This window comes from Tiliqua scincoides, chromosome 5 (genome assembly GCF_035046505.1).
Source record: "Tiliqua scincoides isolate rTilSci1 chromosome 5, rTilSci1.hap2, whole genome shotgun sequence".
In the NCBI taxonomy this organism is placed as follows: Eukaryota; Metazoa; Chordata; class Lepidosauria; order Squamata; family Scincidae; genus Tiliqua; species Tiliqua scincoides.
Genome location: NC_089825.1, coordinates 119,854,767 through 119,875,729, shown reverse-complemented (window position 1 = coordinate 119,875,729; position 20,963 = coordinate 119,854,767). Strand labels below are relative to the sequence as shown.

The 20,963-nt window shown below is 48.6% G+C and overlaps 1 protein-coding gene across 2 annotated transcripts in view; it reads right to left on the bottom strand.

The window, feature by feature from the left end:
* The window catches only part of BRSK1 (BR serine/threonine kinase 1), a 47,973-nt gene extending 34,926 nt beyond the window's left edge, over positions 1 to 13,047 (bottom strand). For both annotated transcript variants that reach the window (XM_066627428.1, XM_066627429.1), the window contains exon 1: positions 12,930 to 13,047. In XM_066627428.1, coding sequence (XP_066483525.1) covers positions 12,930 to 13,047 — 118 coding nt within the window. The remainder of the gene's footprint in view (positions 1 to 12,929) is intronic.
* Between the last annotated feature and the right edge of the window lie 7,916 nt (positions 13,048 to 20,963).

The window sequence follows — 20,963 nt, the reverse complement described above, 5'->3', positions numbered from 1 at the left end:
TTTTCCTGGGACTTCCACCTTCAATGTTATGGCTGTTGTTCACGCACCCCAAGTTTCAAATGACTGAAGATCCTGTTGTGTGCATCCCCACACACTCTCTTGTCTTGCAGGAGAAGTGGTGCTCTAGTGGAGGGCCAGCTATGCTGGCAGGCCTTGTCCCGTGGGAAAACCATGAGTGTTAAGCCTGACCCTGACATCATCACTAAGATGCATTAGACATCTTGCCTGGGATTAATAGATTCCTAAAGTCAGGGTCAATGTGAATTAGCCAATCATTGAAATCACAGGCCGCATACAACGTACTCTGCAATTCTGCACAAGGCATGGTTGAGGTAGCCTCCAGGCAAGTCTGAGATGAGGGCAGCTGGGATGAAGTGATTGTGAGACCTGATTCTTCTCCTCCCTGCTCCCCTCTGGACAGCAGTCCTGAGTCTTACGTATCAGTGCCAGTGACACTCACATATTCCCATATTGCGATTCTTCTGGGTTTCCACAGCACTTCACTTCCGGGGTCTTTTTCCAGGCATGCCCAGCTATTATTTGAGAGCTCTGGAATCCAGTCACCATGAGTTGCTCTGAGTCTTTCCTTCCCTAGGTTATGTCCTTGTGTATGTGAAGTATCAGGAACTCCTTGAACCAGGCTAAGGGCAGGATTTAGTCTCACAATCCACACATGACTGCACTTTGCTCATATCCTTCTTCAAGTCCAGCAAGGAAAAGGAGTGTGAGCCTCAGTGAATTTGATAGTCAGGCTGCACAATACCTTTGACTGGCTCAGTCCAATATGTATCAGGAACTGTTTCTTGCCTAGGAAATGGAGAAACCCCCTCCAATGAGCTGCTTGCTAGGCTCCTGGACCTCAGACTTGGTTCAGGGTGAGGCCGTCCGTGGATCCAGCCCTGAGAGTGACCAGAAGGAAGAATGGAGGCCTGAAATGCTAACAGTCCAGTATGCCTCCGTTTTCCACACACGCTGTTTTAAGAACAAGGTCTACTGGAGAATGAAGCAAATTGCCTGGGGGAGTCAGCACCAGCCCTCCGACCTGCCACCACCCTGTCCTACGTCTTTAGTACGTAGTGTGATCCAGGGATGGGCAAATCCAATGTGACTTGACTTTAGTCAAGTCACTAGTCTCCACCCCCCACGACTCAACTCAAAAACGAGTCATAACGGGGCACTTTCCGAGCCGCCCAGTCACCGTTTCACAACGCAGAAAGACTTGTCATAAGTCTTTTTGATACAAGTGTCAGGTGTGGAGAAAGGAGCTGCTGCCGGAGTGTGTGTGTCGGAATTCTCGTTAACCGCTCCTCTTCTGCCCCATCCCATCCGTAAACAAGGTGAGGGGGTGGGACGGACTGTGAGAGAGCCGGGACAGAAGCAGCAAGAGGGAGGCGGGTCACGTACAGCAGCTTTGAGGTTTACCAATCCTTTGCAGCTGTACTCAGAAGTATCCCACTGCAGCCAATCATTCAATGGGGCTTCCTCCCCTCCCCCAAGTAACAACGGAGCTCACAGCAGCCAAATGATTTGAAAGTGTGATTGCTATGAACCTCCACACCCCCTCCACTTGCTCGCCTCCTTTTTCCCTGGGCTTCTCCAGCCAATCCTAAGGCAAGAACCCCCTTGGGCTCCTCCCTCATCCCTTGGGCCCTCCCTCATCCAAAGAAACAAAGCAGACTGCTCATCCTTCATCAAATGATCACCAGTTCCTACCTATCAGAGATGGGCAAGAGAGCCCGCTCCCACCCACCCCTCACTCGGATGCAAACATTAACCCTTCCCTGCCTCCTGGATGGAACTTCCCTGCTGCTCACTTGGTCTGAATGATGGCCCCATGAGGTCTTTTGTGCCACAAGAAAGGTAAGCAAGCACACCCAGACACAGCCAGACTCAAGTTTGTGTGGGGACGAGTGCTGAAACAAGGAGTGCTTCACGCAAGTGTTTTGCCGAGTCTTCCATGCACACAAGTGTAAACGAATCCGCGAAAAACGTGAATTTTTGCGACTCAGACTTGAGTCACCAGACTCAAGTTCCCATCCCTGTTGTGACTGTGAGCAAAAGTATCTTCAGAATCTGGCAGCAAGGCCCACTGAAACATATTTGGAAGTATTAACTTCCAAACATTCGTACTCCCTGCTGACCTTGAAATGGGCAGCCCAATCCTAACCTGCTCTGGAACAGGCCAGCCAGCTGGCCTGCCCTCCCCAAACCTCCATGCCGGCCACTCTCGCCAGGCACTTTCTCACAAGTCGATCTGGGAGGACTGGGTTCTTACTGACTTTTTACCGGAAGTCCAGGAATCGGTGCAAGGAGGTCAGTGCGTGCCCTTGCACTGGCTTCCTTGACTCGAAAGGAGGCGCAGACATGCCTTATGGCACATTTGCAACACTCCTCAGTTGGCGCAAGAGACTTGCGCCAGCCAGTTGAGTGCTCAGGATTGCACTGTTTCACAGTGATTGCACAGGGTTGTCTCTGTTTCACACTGCAGCAACACACAAACAGAGATATGGGGGAAAACACCCAAATGCAAGGTCTTTTTAGAAAGTTAAAAAAGAGAGAGAGAGAGAGAGAGAGAGAGAGAGAGAGAGAGAGAGAGAGAAATCAGTGCATACTATCCAAGTCGCTAGATTGGCGCCACTAGTGTGCTGATGTCAAAATAAACAGACCAGACAATCTGTCTGAAGAGAGGCTGAAGGAAGTGACTGGGTTTAGCCTGCAGCACGCCTGCATAATTTGTGGCCCACCATACCAAACACAGCCCACCTGCTGGGTGCCGTGGCCTGCCAAGCGTTGTGACAACAGCCACACCACAAGGCAGGCAGCCAAAAATGTTGCGGTGAGGGGGCCTAAAGGGGTGGGGAATTATTGCAGAGCAGCCAGAAATAAAATACAGGTAGCTTAAAACATTTGTAGTGATTGGATGGTATCAAATATTCATTTAAATCAATTTTACAGCATTGGGGGGGGGAATAAGAGCTCAGGGCTTGGCACTTATCCTAGGGCCATTATACTCCAAGGGTCTTTATTGGCCAGAATACTGGAAGGTGGGAAGGATGTTGACTTCTTCCTGTACAATCAGGTGGAATTTTGTTTCCATGCTTCTCTTTGTATCTTCACAAGTAAGACTTAAAGCCAAATTATACATGACCAGGAACATGAATCTGGCCTAGGTCTTTCCCTTTTATTTGTTAAATAGTGGGGGGAGGGGGGGATATGAAATAGCAGGAAGCTGTGGTGGGGAGACTCAACTGGAGCCCATCAGAGTTCCGGCCCTGAACAGATGTCTGTTGCGTATGCACTATTTCTAGGAGAAAAAATGCTTCCACTGCCAATGCATGGGGTGACCAGAAATCAGGGTCAGAAAGATGGCAGGGACAAATGTATAGAGCCCCCATCTCCTGCTGCAGTTTCCCCCACCACCAGGTTATTTAACAAATAAAAACAAATGCTTAGGTCAAGTTACGCATTCCAGATTAAGTGTAATTTGGCCCTTGTATTTTTCATGGATATTCAGGGAGGCCTCTGAAATCTTCTGTAATGGGGACCAGAGCCCCATATGACTACAGCCTTCAACCCACCCCCATTTTTGCAGTCCTAGGCAGCCAAAGCAGAAAGTTCATTGAACGCTTGGTGGGTCACCCTTCATAGTGGTGGATTGCATTTGTCCTGATGTGTCTCACATTGGGCAGGATGGAGAGGATAGAGGATTTTCAAATGTTTAAAAGGATGGGGGGGCAGGGTTCACTGAGGATAGAACAAAAATAGACTCGTTTAAACTGGATAGGATAATAAGGTAAAACATTAGTAAGATCTTTTTTAAGGAAGAACCAGCAGTGTGACAATTCACATGTCTGTGGAGAACCCAGGGAGACCTAGGTTCAAACTGTGAGTCAGCTATGAAGCTCATTAGTTGATGTTGAACTGGTCATCATCTCTCAGCCCAACCTACCTTGCAGGGTTATTGTGAGAACAGGGGAAAGAGGGAGAACCATTTACATTTTACAATATTCTGAACTGCCTGGAGAAAGGGTTTAATATAAAGAAAAAGGAGAAATTAGATATGGAGATGTAACTTGTGTATTTGGGTATAGGTTGTACCAATGCCCTGGAAAAAAAGTAGTAGAGGTGCAATTTAGAGCACAGCATGGAAGTGCTGAACTTTTTGCCTTAAAACGGCATTGCACCACCTGTTTTTCTCCTATGGGAGTGAGAGGGTTCTCAGAGACCCACCAGGAGATATGCTGCAGGAGGTGTGCCGCAGGAGTTTGGAGCACAGCAACTGAAAATCGCTGAACAACTCTTCTGGGTTCTGAGGCTCTGTTTCTAGAGCAACTGTCCAGCAGAGGAGGAGCGGCAGACCATTACTATAGACCAGGGGTGCCCAAACCCCAGCCCTGGGGCCACTTGCAGCCCTCAAGGCCTCTCAATGCGGCCCTCAGGGAGCCGCCAGTCTCCAATGAGCCTCTGGCCTTCTGGAGGTGTGTTGGAGCACACACTGGCCCGACGCAACTGCTATCAGCGTGAGGGCGACTGTTTGACCTCTTGTGTGAGCTGTGGGATGAGGGCTCCCTCATCTGTGATACAGTAGCGGCAGCAAAGGAAAGGCCAGCCTTGCTTTGTGCAAGGCCTTTTATAGGCCTTGAGCTACTGTAAGACCTTCATTCATTCATATAAGTTCATCTTTAATATATTCATTTATGTAAACTGATGTAAATTTGTTCAAATTTTAAATGTAAATTAATTATTTCCCCCCCCCGGCCCCCAACACAGTGTCAGAGAGATAATGCGGCCCTCCTGCCAAAAACGTTGGACACCCCTGCTATAGACAATTGCCCTAGAAACAGAGCCACAGAACCCAGAAGAGTCTCCTGGAAGCAAAAAGTGACATCACAAGAGGCGAATACCATAGAGCAGACCATAGAGGCCTATGGTGTGCCATGAGAAGAAAAACACTGATAATCACTGTGCTGGGGAAATGCAGTTGGAGGGCAAAGCACATGGGTGAGAGGAGGGTTCAGTGTCTCCCACCTGACCATCCGTGCTGTGTCTTCAATCTCTCACGCTCACATCTTCCTCCCCACTTTCTAGGAAGTTGGCAACAGCCTGATTCTCACATTCAGATCTACCACAGTCACGCCTCCTTTGGCCCTAACTCTCTCTGCACTGCACCTGTGGAATCAGATGCAGGCTTTCAAGAAAAGTTTGGAGAAACACTTATAAGGGATTTTAAGGGTCCAGCAAGATGTGCCGCTAATCTTGTCAACAGAAGAAATACTTTAAACCTGAAGTGCCTCTCAAATGAATACTGGCAGCTGCAGGGTGCTGAGATTCTGATCAGTAATGAGGACGTGGGGAGGTGGGGTGTCAGCTCTGTTGTACTGTTTTTTCCACCTAAAATCCTCTCAGATCTGTTATATGGCCCTGAAGCAGCTATTTCATGCAAATTGTCGCTTTATATCACAGCTTGGGGAGGCAGTTTTTGGTGGAAATACTGTACAATGTATAGGAAAGGCCTAACCTCCCTCTCCATGTTCCGCACTCAATCAGAATTGGGAAGCCCCCTGGCTGCTTTCAGTCAATTATCAGGCACTTCCAGTTTTTAAGCATGCCTTTTATTGAAGCAATTAGCCACAGGACGTCTTAAAGTAGAAAGCAATGTTGCAAGAAGCCAATCAACTAGTCACCTATGGTACCTCAAGGTGATCCCAGGTGATCAGCTTATGAAAGTTGGCACTTTATTTCCTTTTCAGATTTTATGTCCTTTTGCAGCATTTTGAAGATGAAAACAGAGATCTGCTCTTAAAGTCTCCATTCTAATATCAGTTATTACTGCCTGATTATATCCCATCTCACTGAGGCCCAAAACCTAACCAACTTTCCAGCACTGGCATAGCGGTGCAAATGGGACGTGTGCTGCATCCTGCAGTTGGGTGTCACTCACGGAGGCCTCCTCAAAGTAAGGGAATGTTTGTTCCCTTACCTCAGAGCTGCATTGCCCTTATGTCGGTGCTGGAAAGTGGGTTAGGATTGCGCCCTAAGACGCATTGCTGAAATTTTACTCCTGCTGTGTTTGTGCCCTCTGCAGTAGCCCACAATGACCACTAACTTAAAAACCAAGAAGGGGCCTATTCTTTCAGCTAAAGGTATATTTGCTAAATAACATTGTCTGACAATATGCTATCACTGTTCAGAACCAGTGGCGTTGCTAGGAGGGTGCAGGGGGTGCGGTCCACACCGGGTGACACGCATGGGGGGTGAAGCGCAACAGGGGTGACATGCTAAAATCGCGGTGCTTAGGAGTAACCTTAAGTAACCCATATTGTATATCTTTGGATGTGGAATTTCGAGCAGAATGCAATGCAAAAAAACCAGAGTGAAATATCTCCTTTCTATCAAAAGTTATGGTCAAAAAACCGGAGAACAAAAATGCATGGATCCCTATGGAAAGGGAAAGTGAGCAGTATCGCGCATTTACTCACAAGTAGGCAAACTTGCCTTAGTCCATCGGAAAGGGCAGGCTGAGAAGAATCCAAAGACACCAGAATGGTCCTGATCCAAAGAATGCAGCCCCCAAAAACACCTGAGAAGGAAGTCCCTCCCTCCAAGCAGATGAATGTATTGAGCCCTATGGAAAGCGAAACTAAGCCTCACGGTCGAATTTACTGGCAAGTAAGCAAACGTGCCTTGGCTGGTGTGGAAGATCAGGTGAAGGAGAGTGCAAGGCTACCAGAATGGTCCTGATCCTATGCACCTGGAGCTAACAAGTGCTCCAGAAGGTAGCCTCCCCCCCCCTCACTAAAAAGGATCAAAACAGAGGCTTCAGCTGGTAAGGTGGTAAGTTGCAAAGCCAGGTGGATCCTGATAGTGATCTGGTTTAAACAGAAGTTCTTAAATTGAACTGGGCACTGGGTAGCACTGAAAACTTTACTGGTTTTGGAGGGGGGTGTTATTGCAGGCAGGCTACAGAGGAAATTCACTTGGTGGAACAGGGCTGGCTTCTGCTTATTTAATTATTTGTTTTACTTTAATTATTTATTTATTTATTTTAATTTGCCTGATGATGTCACTTCCACTATGACATCATTTTTGGTGGGTCTTGGACACACTGTCATTCTAAAAAGTGGGTCCCAGTGCGAAAAGGTTGAGAACTGCTGCAATAAGGTGTTAGTAAGTTGACACCCTGGGAGGGGGGTGTAACACCTCTAGTGGCCGAAATAACTAAAAACACAATTTGGAGGAATGATACCATCATGTTATAGATCAGGGGTGCCCAAACCCCGGCCCAGGGGCCACTTGTGGCCCTCGGGGGCTTTCAGTCAGGCCCTCGGGGAGCCCCCAGTCTCCAATGAGCCTCTGGCCCTCCAAAGACTTGCTGGAGCCCGTAATGGCCTCTCAGCAAGGGAACGACTGTTCGACCTCTCACTTGAGCTGAGGGACAAGGGCTCCCTCCACTAATTGCTGTTTCACGTCTGTGATCCAGCAGTGAGAGCGAAGGAAAGGCTGGCCTTGCTTTGTGCAAGGCCTTTTACAGGCCTTGAGCTACTGCAAGACCTTCATTCATTCACACAAGTTCCATCTCTAATATATTCATTTATGTAAATTGATTCAAATTTTAAATTGTAAATTAATTCTTTTTTTTCCCGGCCCCCGACACAGTGTCAGAGAGATGATGTGGCCCTCCTGCCAAAATGTTTGGACACCCTGTTATAGATCAATCAATGCATAATTTCATGCAGAATGTGCTCTATCTTTGTTCTATCAAAAGGTACAGCCAAAAAACCAGTGGGGGCGGAGTGATGGTACATCATCGCGCCCACCACCTGGGGTGTTGCCCCGCCCACTGCATGGGGATGACGGGCTGGCATCCCGCACCAGGTGACGCGAACCCTAGGGACGCCACTGTTCAGAGCACATCTCAGCATCCACTGTGTGTGACATGGTGTGCTTTATACAGCATGGCATCTTAGTGTTCATGCGCAAGCGTTCCTACACATGTGCACTGGGTACAAGATGTATTCATTCCTCGCTTGGTGATTTAGTTTCTCAAGATCCTGAATCTGGGAGCTTCAGTTTGAAGGACAACAAACTCGAGCCACTTGAACTAACATTTTAAGACATCATATGTACCCACAAAGGCAAAAATAAGGACAAAAGAGGTTATTTTTACCAGGGACTGAAAGAAAGAAAAATTGGGACCATCTCTGATAAATTGGAACAGGTGAAACATATGGATGAGTACAAAATGTTGTTGCGGCTTTGGTTGGCCTATTTGCAAGGCTAAAGGGTATCTTACTTTTAGGGATTCAATCAAGGGTGGGAGTTTGGCAAGTAATTGGCTGATTTCAGCCTGTGAAGCAGTTTTATCCCCCTCCCTCCCTCCCACACACACACACACACACACACACACCCCACCATGGCCTAAAGGGCCCAATCCTATCCATCTTTCCAGCACCGATGCAGCCGCAATGCAGTTTAAGGTAAGGGAACAAAACGTTCCCACGACTGTCTCCATCACCACCTCAGGATGCAGCGCACACCCCACTGGCACTGCTGTATCAGTGCTGGACAGTTGGATAGGATTGGGTCCTGAGCCAGGGAGTGGTTACAATTACACTTGCCCACATTTCACTGGCAAAACAATAACAAAGGAACTTAGGGCTGTCCTTATAAGTTACACCTGCCTTTGGGTTTGCGTCCTTGAACAACAAAGTCATTTTACTGACTGCCAGAGTTACCACAGAAGGGGTTGAACTCATGGGAAAAATAGACTTCTGCCCCCTGGTCACTACCTGGAGAGCAGAGAAACATGGAACATACAGAAGTTGGCCATCCCTGGGCTACGCGTAACGCAATGTGTGTATGTCAAAAAGGGCATAATGGGTGGCTGGGCTGGGCTATGACAATTTGTGGCTCCCAATCACTTTCAGGTCATATCATCATGCTTGTAGGCAAATCTGGGCCAAGACCTCCTGATGTCTCAGGCAGCATGCCAAATGCTACCCGCCCTTAACCAATGATGTGCTCCCCTCTGCTCCCCTCACTGTCTAAATTTTTAGTTCAGCAATCACCTCCCCACCACATTTTCTCATTGGAGCCAGCAACCTGCAGTCCATGAACCAGATGTAGCCCACCACCTGAAATCATCCAGCCTATAGTCCTCCAAAGATCTACCTACCCAGCCAGCCCGCTGTGGTCCTAAAAAAGAATCCAAGTTTGTAATTCTAGATCTGTAAGGTTTACAGTGTAAGCAGACCAAGGGCAGAAGCTTCCTTCAAGTGCCATTCTCTATCTAGGCATGTCTCTCTGCACCATGCCCATCTCTCTCTCTCTCTCTCTCTCTCTCTCTCTCTCTCTCTCTCTCTCTCTGCTCTATGGCCTAATCAGGAGGTTTGTGCATATGTATCAAACACACATGCATTCTATTACTGACAGACCTGATGTCCAGCCCCATGTGGAAAAAGTAGTCGACTCTTAGTGTAGTAGACCAATGATTTTCAACCTTTTTCGTCTCACGGTGCACTAAAATTGTCAAGGCACACCATCGGTTTTTGGACAATTGGCAAGGCACATCATGCTGTTGGTGGGGGGCTCACATCCGCCAATGGCACTACTAATAAATGACCCTTCCCCAAACTGTTACAGCACACTTGCAGACCATTCGCGGCGCACCACTGTGCCACGGCACAGTGGTTGAAAATGGCTGGTGTAGATGGGTAGATTGCCACGGTTCTGACCTGTTGACCTCATTCTGGGCTGAGGACAGAAAGAACCCTTTCCTCCTACAGTTCTGATCATATATGAGTTTTCCTGATCATCCACTATGGGACAGACAGGAGTGAGAGGGTATGTGCCACTTTCCCCATGCCTCTTTCATACCTGGTGATGGAGGGGCCACATGGCTGAGATGACTACATCTGGTTGCTGGTCTTTTTCTCTGAGTGACCCTCAGTCCCTACACACCCCGCTCGATCAGTGTCCTCCTTCATACCTGTCCCTGACAAGTGAAGCCTAGTTTAGTGAACAGAAATGTGAACAGAAATGTGTTTAGTGAACAATTACTATTGTTTATCTCATTCTGTGAAGACTTTACACCAGCCATGGCAGGTAGACTCCATTACAGCCTTTTAAAGATGTGAATCAGACAGACAGGTAGAGTAGTTACCTGTCCATTTTGTAGGAGGCTGGTCATTTACTTTTGGATATACTTCTTGACTTAAAAAAAAAAACAACCAGTTGTAACCTCACTAAGATTTCAGGCCTGAGAGGTGGATCATGTGCACAGACATCCCAGTTCCAAGAGCAACTTGCTATCCACTAGGCAGCACTGCCTCCTAGGCTGGAGTGCAAAAAAAAAACAAACTTAAATTATTCCAAGTACAAAATTTACTCCAATGAATCTGGTTACTAGTGAATTTGAGTGCCTCACTCAGTGGGAGTATCAGAGAAGAGCATGTACTAAGTCAACTGCGGTTTTTAACTTATAGTGTGCATTTTAAATGACATATCGTTTTTAATTTGCAAATTGCTTTATAAATGTTCCTGCGCTGATTTGTTCCACAGACACATGCCTTTCCCCTTTCCCGTCCCCACTGAGAATTCCAACTCAGCATCTTCTGGTGTTGGAAAACAACCTGATCAGGCGAGTCCAACAGTAATAGGGCTATGTATGGTATTTTATATCTGTCTCTGCCACCGAGAACCCTTAGATGACCTTGGGCATGTCACTTGTGCATAGCCTTCAGTGGCTTCCTACTACAACATGAAGGATCCTCAGAAATTGTCTACCTCTCTAAAGAGAATTGCACTCTCTAAAAAGAATAAATATTCTTCCTAGAAGACCAGATTCGTCCAAGTGAAAAGAAAACTCTCCTCCATTGACGCATCCATTTCTTCTCTCACTCCTGGTTTCCCCTCCTTGGGGGTACAAGAAACAACCAGGCCTCTCCCCCCTCCCTATCTCTATCCATCCACCTCCCCTTTCAGCCTGAGATTCCTGAAACATCTTTGCACTAACTGCTGCCACAGTGAAGAAATGATTATTCAGCAGTCTCCCGCCCTCCTCATCTCCTGCTGATGCCTGTGTCTCTTTCACCCACCTGCTCCAAATCTTTATTACTGTTATGTTTTTCATATTTTAGAATCTCCCCAACCTGGTACATGAACATATACACACCCACACCTACACACACCGGTCCTTCCTCCCCATCAGGATCATTTCTGCCGCTGCAGTAATCGCTGCCTCTTTTCAGGCCACAATACTCATTGCACACAGACAGACAGACACAAATGGAGGGATTGAGAGAGAGAGAGAGAGAGAAAGAGAGAGAGGCCTTGTGGTTTGGGTTTTCCTGCATCATTGCAGAGAGAGAAGGATGAGATCCCCCCTCCCTTCCTCAACCTTCCATCCAGCAACTGACCGTCATCCAAAAAGAGGAGAGAAAGAGAAAAAAGATGGGTTTTCATGCAGCTCAACCATGGACTTTTTTCCCCAGCCATCTCTCTCATAACCAAGCCCCAGCATCCAAAGCACACAATCAAATCGGCATCCCTGCAGAGAGTAAAAAACTCTTCCATTCACCCAGAGTGCTGCAGCAGGAGAAGATTGGAGGGGGAGAGGGAGAGAGAAATGGATAGGCCTCTTCCGCACACACCACTACTATCTCCGCTGGCCTGCCCCTCATCAATTCAGAGTCTCAGCAAAGTGTAAATGGAAAGGTGAAATAGAGAGGGGTGTCCACCTCCGGTCCCTGAAGTTATATGGGGTGGAGAATCTGCATGGCAGGATTCTGGGTACCAGGTTGTTCTGTCTCTCTGGGTGTGCTTTCCTCCCCAACCTTAGTCATTGCAGCAATTTTTTTTAAGCTATTGCTCCATCCCAAATGCTCACTGCTTCAGGCCTGGATCACCAGAGTGTGAAGTGCGAGTGTGAAGGAGAGCACTGAAACCGACCTGTTCAGGGAAGACAGGTAACCTATCACTGCCCTCCACCCTTCCAAGCTCCATCGAGGAACAGGTATTTATGTGTGTATACATACACACCTCTCTAGTACCACACACACACACGTACACACACTGTGGATCCTAGAAACCTAACAGACCCCAAACAGCATCTGCTACTACATGAGTACATACCCCGTTTCCAAAATCACCCCCTAGGCATGATTTTCTGTTATATTTCTAGCTCCCACCTCTGTAAAACAAACTATTTGCATGCCATATGCAGGCACCCCAAATCAACTCCAACAGGACAGATATCTAGTGCTTCTCTCTGACTCCCATCATTTTAACCCCACTGCCACCTTTAGGCAGCTCCTCCCCAAATATCCAACAGGACAGATATCTAGTGCTTCTCTCTGACTCCCATCATTTTAACCCCACTGCCACCTTTAGGCAGCTCCTCCCCAAATATCTATCTTCCTGTCCCAAAAATTTAAAAGAGAAAGAGATGCCTGAATCCCCCAAAATCCACTGTGCTATGGATGTGTCTTCTGACACCTTCCCAAAACTAGCCTCCAAACCCCCCCCCCCCCAAGCAAAGTAGATCCTTGTATAGGACTCCCATTGACTGTCACCAAAGAAACTCCAGAGAAGCAGGAATCCAGCTTATCCTTCCCTCCCTGGTCCCCGCTCCCTCAATTCAATTTCCAGAGAGGCACTACATCTCACCTTGTTTCTGATCCACCTCTATTCTGCAATGGGACAAACACTTCCACCACCTCACCACAAGCACAGACCTTTTATTCATCCCACTGGGCCACTGTAACCAGGATCGCTCTGTCAAATCACCTCCAATGCTCCTTTCTTCTCCACCACCTGAGGCCAGGGCAAAGGGAATTCTTCTCTGTTGCCCCATCCTGCCCATCCCCAGGGCATCGGGGCTGCCCCTCCTACCCACCCCTCCAAAACGCAGCAGGAAGCCAACTACTCACCAGTCTGTCCTTTACCCAGGGTCTTCTCCAGCCGGTAGGGCCCCACGTACTGAGCATGCTGCTGACTCTGTGGTGGCTGGTAGGGGTGGACCCCACCTGCTTCCTTGCCACCGGACATGGCTTTTGTCTGTCACCTTCTGAGCAACAATATCAGGCAGGGGTTTGGGGGTGGGGTGGGGTGGAATGGGGTGGGGTGGGGAGAGGCAAGGAAAGGCCTCCCTGATAGCCCCCTATAGGGACAATACCGGGGCCGGCATCCTGATGGATTTAGGGGGAGGGGGATGCTCTTGGCATCAGGGAGGGGAAGGGAGGAGAGGGAGGGATGAAGGATGCTACAGTCCGGGTACCAGCATCATCCAGCTGGTCCAGCCAAGGATGCTGATGCTGAGGATGCAGGATGCCTCTTGCTGAGGATGCTGAGGATGCTGGAGAGCCTCTTCTGCTCTGGTCCTTCGCCTCCTTTCACTGCAATCTGAAGGGATCTCTCGAGCTCTCCCCTTACATCAGCATCCGGGCAACTGGGTGACAGACACAATCCGGGTTAACCCTTGGAGGAACAAAGGCAGCGCCTCCTCCCCAGGCAGGGGGAAGGGGTGGGGATTCGGGGGCGGGGTTGGGGGGAGGGAGAGGGGAAGGGGTCGGGGAGGAGGGGTGCAGCAGCTGGGGAGGAGGGCTTCAGCAGCACCTCTCTGGGGTGTAGCTGAGAGGCTGCCTGGGAAGCCAGCAGCCCAGCATGCATGTGCTGGTGTGCGCAGGGCTCCTTAGGGGCATCGCTCATGTGTGCAAGAGGGTGTGGGTCTGTCACCCTGTGTAGTTTTGTGGGAAAGGGACGCATGTGGCTGTTAGTGAGGCTGTGGGGTTTAGGGAGGGAAAGGGGTGTGATGAACATTCTGCCTGTGTGGTTTCGGTGTGAGCATTCAAGTGTGCAGGTGCATGAGAGACAGAGAGGTGATTGTCGTGTGGGAAGGGGGTCAAGCATCAGGGCCTCCGCAAGGAATTTTATCAGGGGGTACACAGTTTCTTTTGGGCCCCTTTGCAAAGGGGAAGGGGTGAAACAGAACAGGGGAAGGTGGTGACAGGTGAGCAGAATGGGGACGAGGAGGGGTGAGAGAGCCGGGAAAGTCTCCAGAGCCAGGTCTACCAACCTATGTGGCATCAGCAGTGAAATACAGGAATACAGAAAACCAAACACGCTCCTCTCTAAAATCTTTTCAATCTAGAAAATCCTGCAGAAAATTAGCATCATCGTCTTTAGGCTCACACTAGAATGGAAAGTGTCCTGTGCGGACCAAAACTTGTTTCTGCACTAGCTGTAGTCTTGCAGCTGTGTTGCTGAGCTCCTATACACTCCTTCATGGTAAGCAGATCCACAAGCCAAAGAGCTACTGCAGCAGTCCAGTTTCCTCCCAGATTAAACATTGTGTTAAGGAGCGTCAAGTGCATTCCTTAGCCCAGCTTATATGGCTTGCCAGTAGCTGCAGCTGCACACTTGTGGTAGTGTCCCCAGCATCCCCTGCAGGCAACAAGTCTGAGTAGATGGAAAATGTAAGATTCCAGGAAATTTCTGGGCCCCCTCCTTTGGCTCCTGAGCCCCCTTTTTGACCCTGGGCCCAGGTACAAATTTACCCCCTCTCCTAGACTCTGTCAAACATGCTCATATGAGAGGGGGGGGGGGATGCACAAATGTCTCTCCCTCTGGCTGTCTTTGGGACAGTGAGTATGTGCATGTGAATCCAAGCACATGCCTTTAACGCCTCTCCTGGGAAAACGCTATGTAGCTGTGTGTGCACACAACTCTTAGCTTTGCATCATGATTCCTGATTTGTGTCTCTGACTGAATGTGGTTACCCCTATGACAGGTGTTGCTCTCATAGAAACTCTGTTTCTTAGGTCTCCTAAGTCTCCTAAGCTGCATGTAGCTTGGTGACAGCTAGTATGGTATAGTGGTTAGTATGCTGGATTAGGACTAGGCAAAGCCTAGGTTAATATCTCCAGATGGTGGACCAGTCTCTCTCTCTCTCTCTCTCTCTCTCTCTCTCTCTCTCTCTCTCTCTCTCTCTCTCTCTCTCTCTCTCTCATCTATCCTGCTTTACAGGGTTGTTGTGAAAATAAAATGGGGTCGCAAAGAACCTTGTATACTGCTCCAAAGAGCAGGATGAATCATAGAGTTGAAAGGGAAAAATCATCAAGTCCAACCCCTGCCAATACTCCTAAAGTATAACATCCCTGATAGAAGGCTATCCAGCCTCTGCTTAAAGACCTCCAACTACGGACGGTCTACCAGCTTCCAAGGCAGAGTGTCAGGGCCCATGAGAGGGGAATAAAGGTGGTAATTTGTACCCGGGCTCAGGGTCAAAAAGGGGGCCCTGTTTTGCCCATCCTCACTCCTGTTCTGCCCACGCCTTGGCCACCCTCTCTGACACTGGTTCACTCCTTTGGGATGGGGCCCAAAATAGACTTTGTACCCCCCTGATAAAATTCCTCTCTAAGGTCCTGCTGAGGTTTCAACTGCTGAACAGTTCATACAGCCAGGAAGCGTTTTCTAACCTTTAATCAAAACCTCCCTTGTTGTAATTTAAACCCATGTGTCCTGGTCCTACCCTCTGGAGCAACCAAGGACAAGTCTGCTCCATCTTCCAAATGACGGTCTCCCAGATATTTATAGATAGCTATCATGTCACCTCTTAAGCCTCAAACATGCTCAGCTCCTTCAACCTGTCCTCATAAGACATGGTCTCCAGCCCCCTCACAATTCTAATCACCTTCCTCTGGAACTACTCCAGTTTGTTAATGAACTGTGAAGCTCGAACGGGACACAATATTCCAGGTAGAGTCTGACTAAAGCAGAATACAATGGTACCATTACTACTCTCAATTTCACTACTACTCTTCTGCTGATGCAGCCTAGAATTGCATTTGTCTTCTTTGCCGCAGCACAGCGTGAAAATATAATGTAACCCTCCTGGACCGGATTCTTCATGGATGCATTTTGAATCGGTGGGAGTGCTGGCCTTATTTATTTATATATCACATTTTTATACTGCCCTTCCTCCAAAGAGCTCAAGGCAGTGTAGACAGCTGCTCCCCTCCTTTTTTCCTCACAACAACCCTGTGAGGTAGGTGAGGCTGAGAGAAAGTGACTAGCCCAAGGTCACCCAGGATGCTTCGTAGCTGAGGAGGGATTTGAAGCTGGATCTTCCAGGTCTGAGTTCACCTCTCAAACCACTACACCACCCTGGCTCTCAAGCCTGGCCTTTCTGATTTGTCTCATAGTTCTAACACATACAAATCAGAATAGCTGCTACTGTATTCCAATGATGTCTGGTTTCAGAAAACATCAAGAGATGGACATATGGAAATGCCTGATGGATTAGGCGTACCTAGATTAGCACTTAGATCAGGTATCTCACAGAACACTATAAGCAAGGCAGTAATCCTTCCTGATTTTTGTAATATTTATCCCCTTGTTTTCTGTTGTTGTTCCATAACTATCCTAATAATTTTATTTAAGTGATTTATATCCCACCTTTCCTTCTGAATAATCAAGGCGGCATAAAAGCAATGTTTTCCAGAAAAGAAAATATCTCTGTCCCAGGGGGCTTACAATCTAAAACTTGCCACAGGAGAGGCAACAGTAATAATAAAGACATGTGGTTGGTCTGTGGAACTCCTTGCCACAGGATGTGGTGACGGCATCTGGCCTGGACACCTTTAAAAAGGGATTGGACAAGCTTCTGGTGGAAAAATCTATTACGGGGTACAAGCCATGATGTGTATGCGCAACCTCCTGATTTTAGAAATGGGCTATGTCAGAAGGCCAGATGCAAGGGAGGGCACCAGGATGAGGTCTCTTGTTATCTGGTGTGCTCCCTGGGGCATTTGGTGGGCCGCTGTGAGATACAGGAAGCTGGACTAGATGGGCCTATGGCCTGATCCAGTGGGGCTGTTCTTATGTTCTTATGTAAGAAAAGGCTATAAAGAATATGTATTCTGTTCTTTACATCACAAGCATGTCTGCTCAGAAATAAGTCACATTGGGGCTTACTCCCAGGAAAATGAGTACAGTATCGAATTACAGTCTTAGACTTGCCTTCACTAAGGAATGGAGAGTAAGGGAAGTGCCAAAGGTTTCATGGAAGAGGTCTCCAAGGTTGAGAAACACTGGTCTTCTTTTAGAGCAGAAATGGGCAGAATACGGTAAGTCTTAGGGGCTGGATCTGGCCCAGAAGGGCCTCCATTCGAACCCTTGAGCTATTCCCATCCATGGCTAACCATCCAGCCTTCAGAGCTTTCTCCTGTGCATCCCAATGCATGCCAGCGCTTGCACTGTGTCCACCCTGGTGGAGCAGCTTGCTCCCAGTCACAGCATTTATGTGAGCTGGCACATGCATGTGCAAAGAAGGGAGCCAGCATGCACCAATGGACCATGCCAGCATTTAGCATGAGCCAGCAAGTGTCTTGTATGGGAGCAGTGCAGCTCTAAAGGTACCCTTGGGCCAAAACATTTGTCCGTGCTGGGGCGTATATGATTCTGCACATGTACAAGGAAGACACTTAGGGTGGCTTCACACATGCATCTATGCTAAATTTCCTATACAGTTGCTCGCTGCTTCCTCGATGGCTGGCAGCTGAATCTTTGCACTGAATGCATTTGAAAAGTACATTTGATTCGATACAACCTGTGGCACTAGATCTGTGAAAGCCCATTCAAATGTGCAGGCCATCCCTGGTTCTGTTCCCAAGTAGGACAGAGAATTCCTCTCAGGAACCCTGGAGAGCTGTAGCCACTCTGGGCAGACAATATTGATCCAGAATGACCAAGGGTCTGATTCAGTAGGCGGCAGCTTTCTATGAATCTCATGTCCTATTCTGCAGAGCTCTTCAGGCAGCCTGTTCCAGACATCGCAGTTACAAGAAAAAGACTTTGCAGCAGTGACTGAAGTGGACAGGCACCATCTCTCCCAGTGGCATTGCTAGGGGTGAGAGGGCCACATCAGGTGACACACACAGGAGAGGTGACCATTACCGGCCCAAAAATTTTTTAAATCTTGCTATTTTTGAATAATACCATCATGTTATAAATCGTTTGATGCAGAATTCCATGCGGAATGCAATGAAATAAACAGCGTTGAAATCGCTCTATTCTATCAAAAGTTATAGCCAAAATCCAGAGGGGGTGGGGCAATGGTACGTCACCACATCCACTGCCAGGGCATTGCCCTGCCCGCTGCATGGGAGGAGGTCCCTCATGGGGCAATGTGTTGGCCTCCCACCCCGGATGACACCAACCCTAGTGACGCCACTGATCTCTCCCGCAACACAAAACTCTGTTGTGAGGGAATAGCTCAAATAGTTTCTGGGAAACATCACTCCCTGGCTACAGTAGTTGTGAGCATGACACCTCTCTCAGTGTGGAGTAGTTGAGCTTGGCCCTCAGCGTGGCCAAACTAGCACTAGGGACCATCTGTTGGACTATGTCTGTTGAGTTGACCTCAACAGGTGGGAAACCCTGGCCTCTGAGCGGCCCGCTTGGAGGCAGGCTGTGCAGCTTGGCCTCTTCCAGTTTGAAGAGACACTTGGCCAACAGACTGAGGCAAAGAGGCAAAGAAGGAAGGCCCATAGCCAGGGAGACAGACCAGGGACACACTACACTTGCTCCCAGTGTGGAAGGGATTGTCACTCCCGAATTGGCCTTTTCAGCCACACTAGACGCTGTTCCAGAACCACCATTCAGAGCGCGATACCATAGTCTTCCGAGACTGAAGGTTGCCAACTACTCACAGATCTGGCTGCTACTTCTGTGCCACTGGGTATTACTTGTTCCCCAAAATGTGCTTTTGCTGTTGTTATCGGAAGCAGGAACTGCACACTTACTCACTGCAGGACTTGAGCGTACCACTTCTTTTCAAAAAGGCCCTCTCGGATCACTTCCCATCTCATCCAAGCTATGCTCCCATGCCAAGGTGAGGCCTGCCTGCTTTAATAATACAAGGATGGGCCTATCATGATAGCGGATAGAGAAGGCTGGGAGCAGGGAAAGAAGTGCCTGGACAAGTCACAAGGTGTTCAGCTTAGCAGTTTTAACGCTGTTCACGATGAGATTGCAGGTCACAAAGAGCGAGTTTCGCATGAACATGGGCAGAAGTGCATCGGAAGTTCTGTGTCCACATGGCTGGCCCAAGTGGTGACCATTGCAAGCTATAGGTGGGTGGGTTTGGGGGGGTTTGCAAGTTTGAATGTTCCCCCATATATAAAGCTCCCTGAAGTAGGATATCGGCATGTCAGGGAGAAGCTTTGAAACCTGTTTCTTCCCAACGTGTTATTTTTCTGTGGAGGTTCTGAACCAGTGACTAAGGTCACTGCACAAGTTGCATCTCTTCCTGGAAAAGATGGAGCCGGGCTCAGTTATTCATGTCTTCATAACATCATAAACTAGAGTATTGTAATTGTTCAGTCCTGGGCAGGGTGCCTGCCACCCAGGGGGCGTCAGGCTTAATGGGGTCCATGAGGGATCGCGGCTGTCAAGCAAAAGGGGTGGCTCCCTCTTTGCAGGTCCAGAGCAATAAGCCTCCGAGAGGCTATGAGGAAGGGGGCTGATTCACCCTTATCGCTCTCCCTGCTCATGGCTCCTTGTAGGCTCACAGGCCAGCCAGCCTGATCACCACTTTATCCTGGCCTGCTCCCGGCCTTCATTCCTGGCCTGCTCCTGCCCTACAAAGGGTTTGCCAGTCCCCACTGGACCCACCCCTCCCTCCCTGTTGTGATAAGGTTTTTGCAGGATCCTGCCCCCCTCTCCCCCTTTCTCCCTCTATTCCTTCTTGTATGCTGCCCTCATTGCCACTTTCTTCCAAAACCTCAGCTCCAGCAGTGGCTGTTTTGCCATGCTCACTTCTCCGAGCTGTGGGCCCTGTTGCGGGGGCTTCTGTGCACTTGTTGGAGGGGCCTCCAGCCTGGAGAGGAATTGCTGCCAGCTGGAATCGCTGTCCTACGGCCAGATGGGTGCCCAACCAGAACCTGGACAGTGATACTCTCAAGGTGGAGTTGCCTTTGAAAGGTGCCCAGAAACTTTCATTGATCCGAAATGCAACTATACACATCTGCACATTCATCTGGTGTGAGATGCTTGGAGTACATTATTCCAGTGTTGTCTCTACTGGCTGCTGCTTTAGTTCCAGGCATGGTTTAACATGCTGCTTTCAGGCCCCAAACAGTCCGGAACATGGTCAAAAAAGGGGGGGCAGCACCCAAACAGCAGCAAGGAGGGAAAAAGGAAGGAACCCACAAACCGGTGCAGAAAAAAAGACAGTTTATTGTGGCTACTTATTGGCCCTGAGCCTGCTCCATTCCCCGCACAGGTCACCCTGGAGCCACTTTTCTGGCTGCCGGCATTGGGGTTGCATGTACACAGTGATTGGTTCCTTGCCTGTCATGCCAAAGATCTGCTGACATCACACCAATCGTGTGTGCTGACACGACGCCGATGACATCGCGATACCACACCAACGATGCCCTGGCATGGCATTGCCTTAATGTGCTTAGGATATCATGCTGGCACTGGTGCAGCGTCCAAACAGGATTGGAACAGAAGTACGTCAATTGTGGGAACAGGAGACAGGGCCTTCTCAGTGGTGGTGCCTGGGCGGTGGAATGCCCTTTCCAGTGATGTCTGCTTGACCCCTTCGCTGATTGCTTTTCAAGGAACAGTGAAGATGTGGCTTCTTCCGCAGGCATTTGGGCCAGGGGAAATGGTGCATTTTTGCTCTGTGGCTGTTTTTTTTTTTGCTTTTACCTAGCATTGTTTGTTTGTTGTGGTGTAATATTTATTCCTTTATGCTGCAGCAGCCTGTGCTGTTTGGCTTCTTTTATAGTTACAGACTAGCCTTTCCATAAGGCAGATTGCTGGTTAATAACCCAGAACAGTCAGCTGGTGGGAGCTAATGGTTAGGAAACAGTTAGGAAGATCTCTCAGTGTGTTTGAATTGCATCTCCGTAAGAGTCTGGGGAAGGGGAGCCGCCCACTCACCCAGCTAAGGG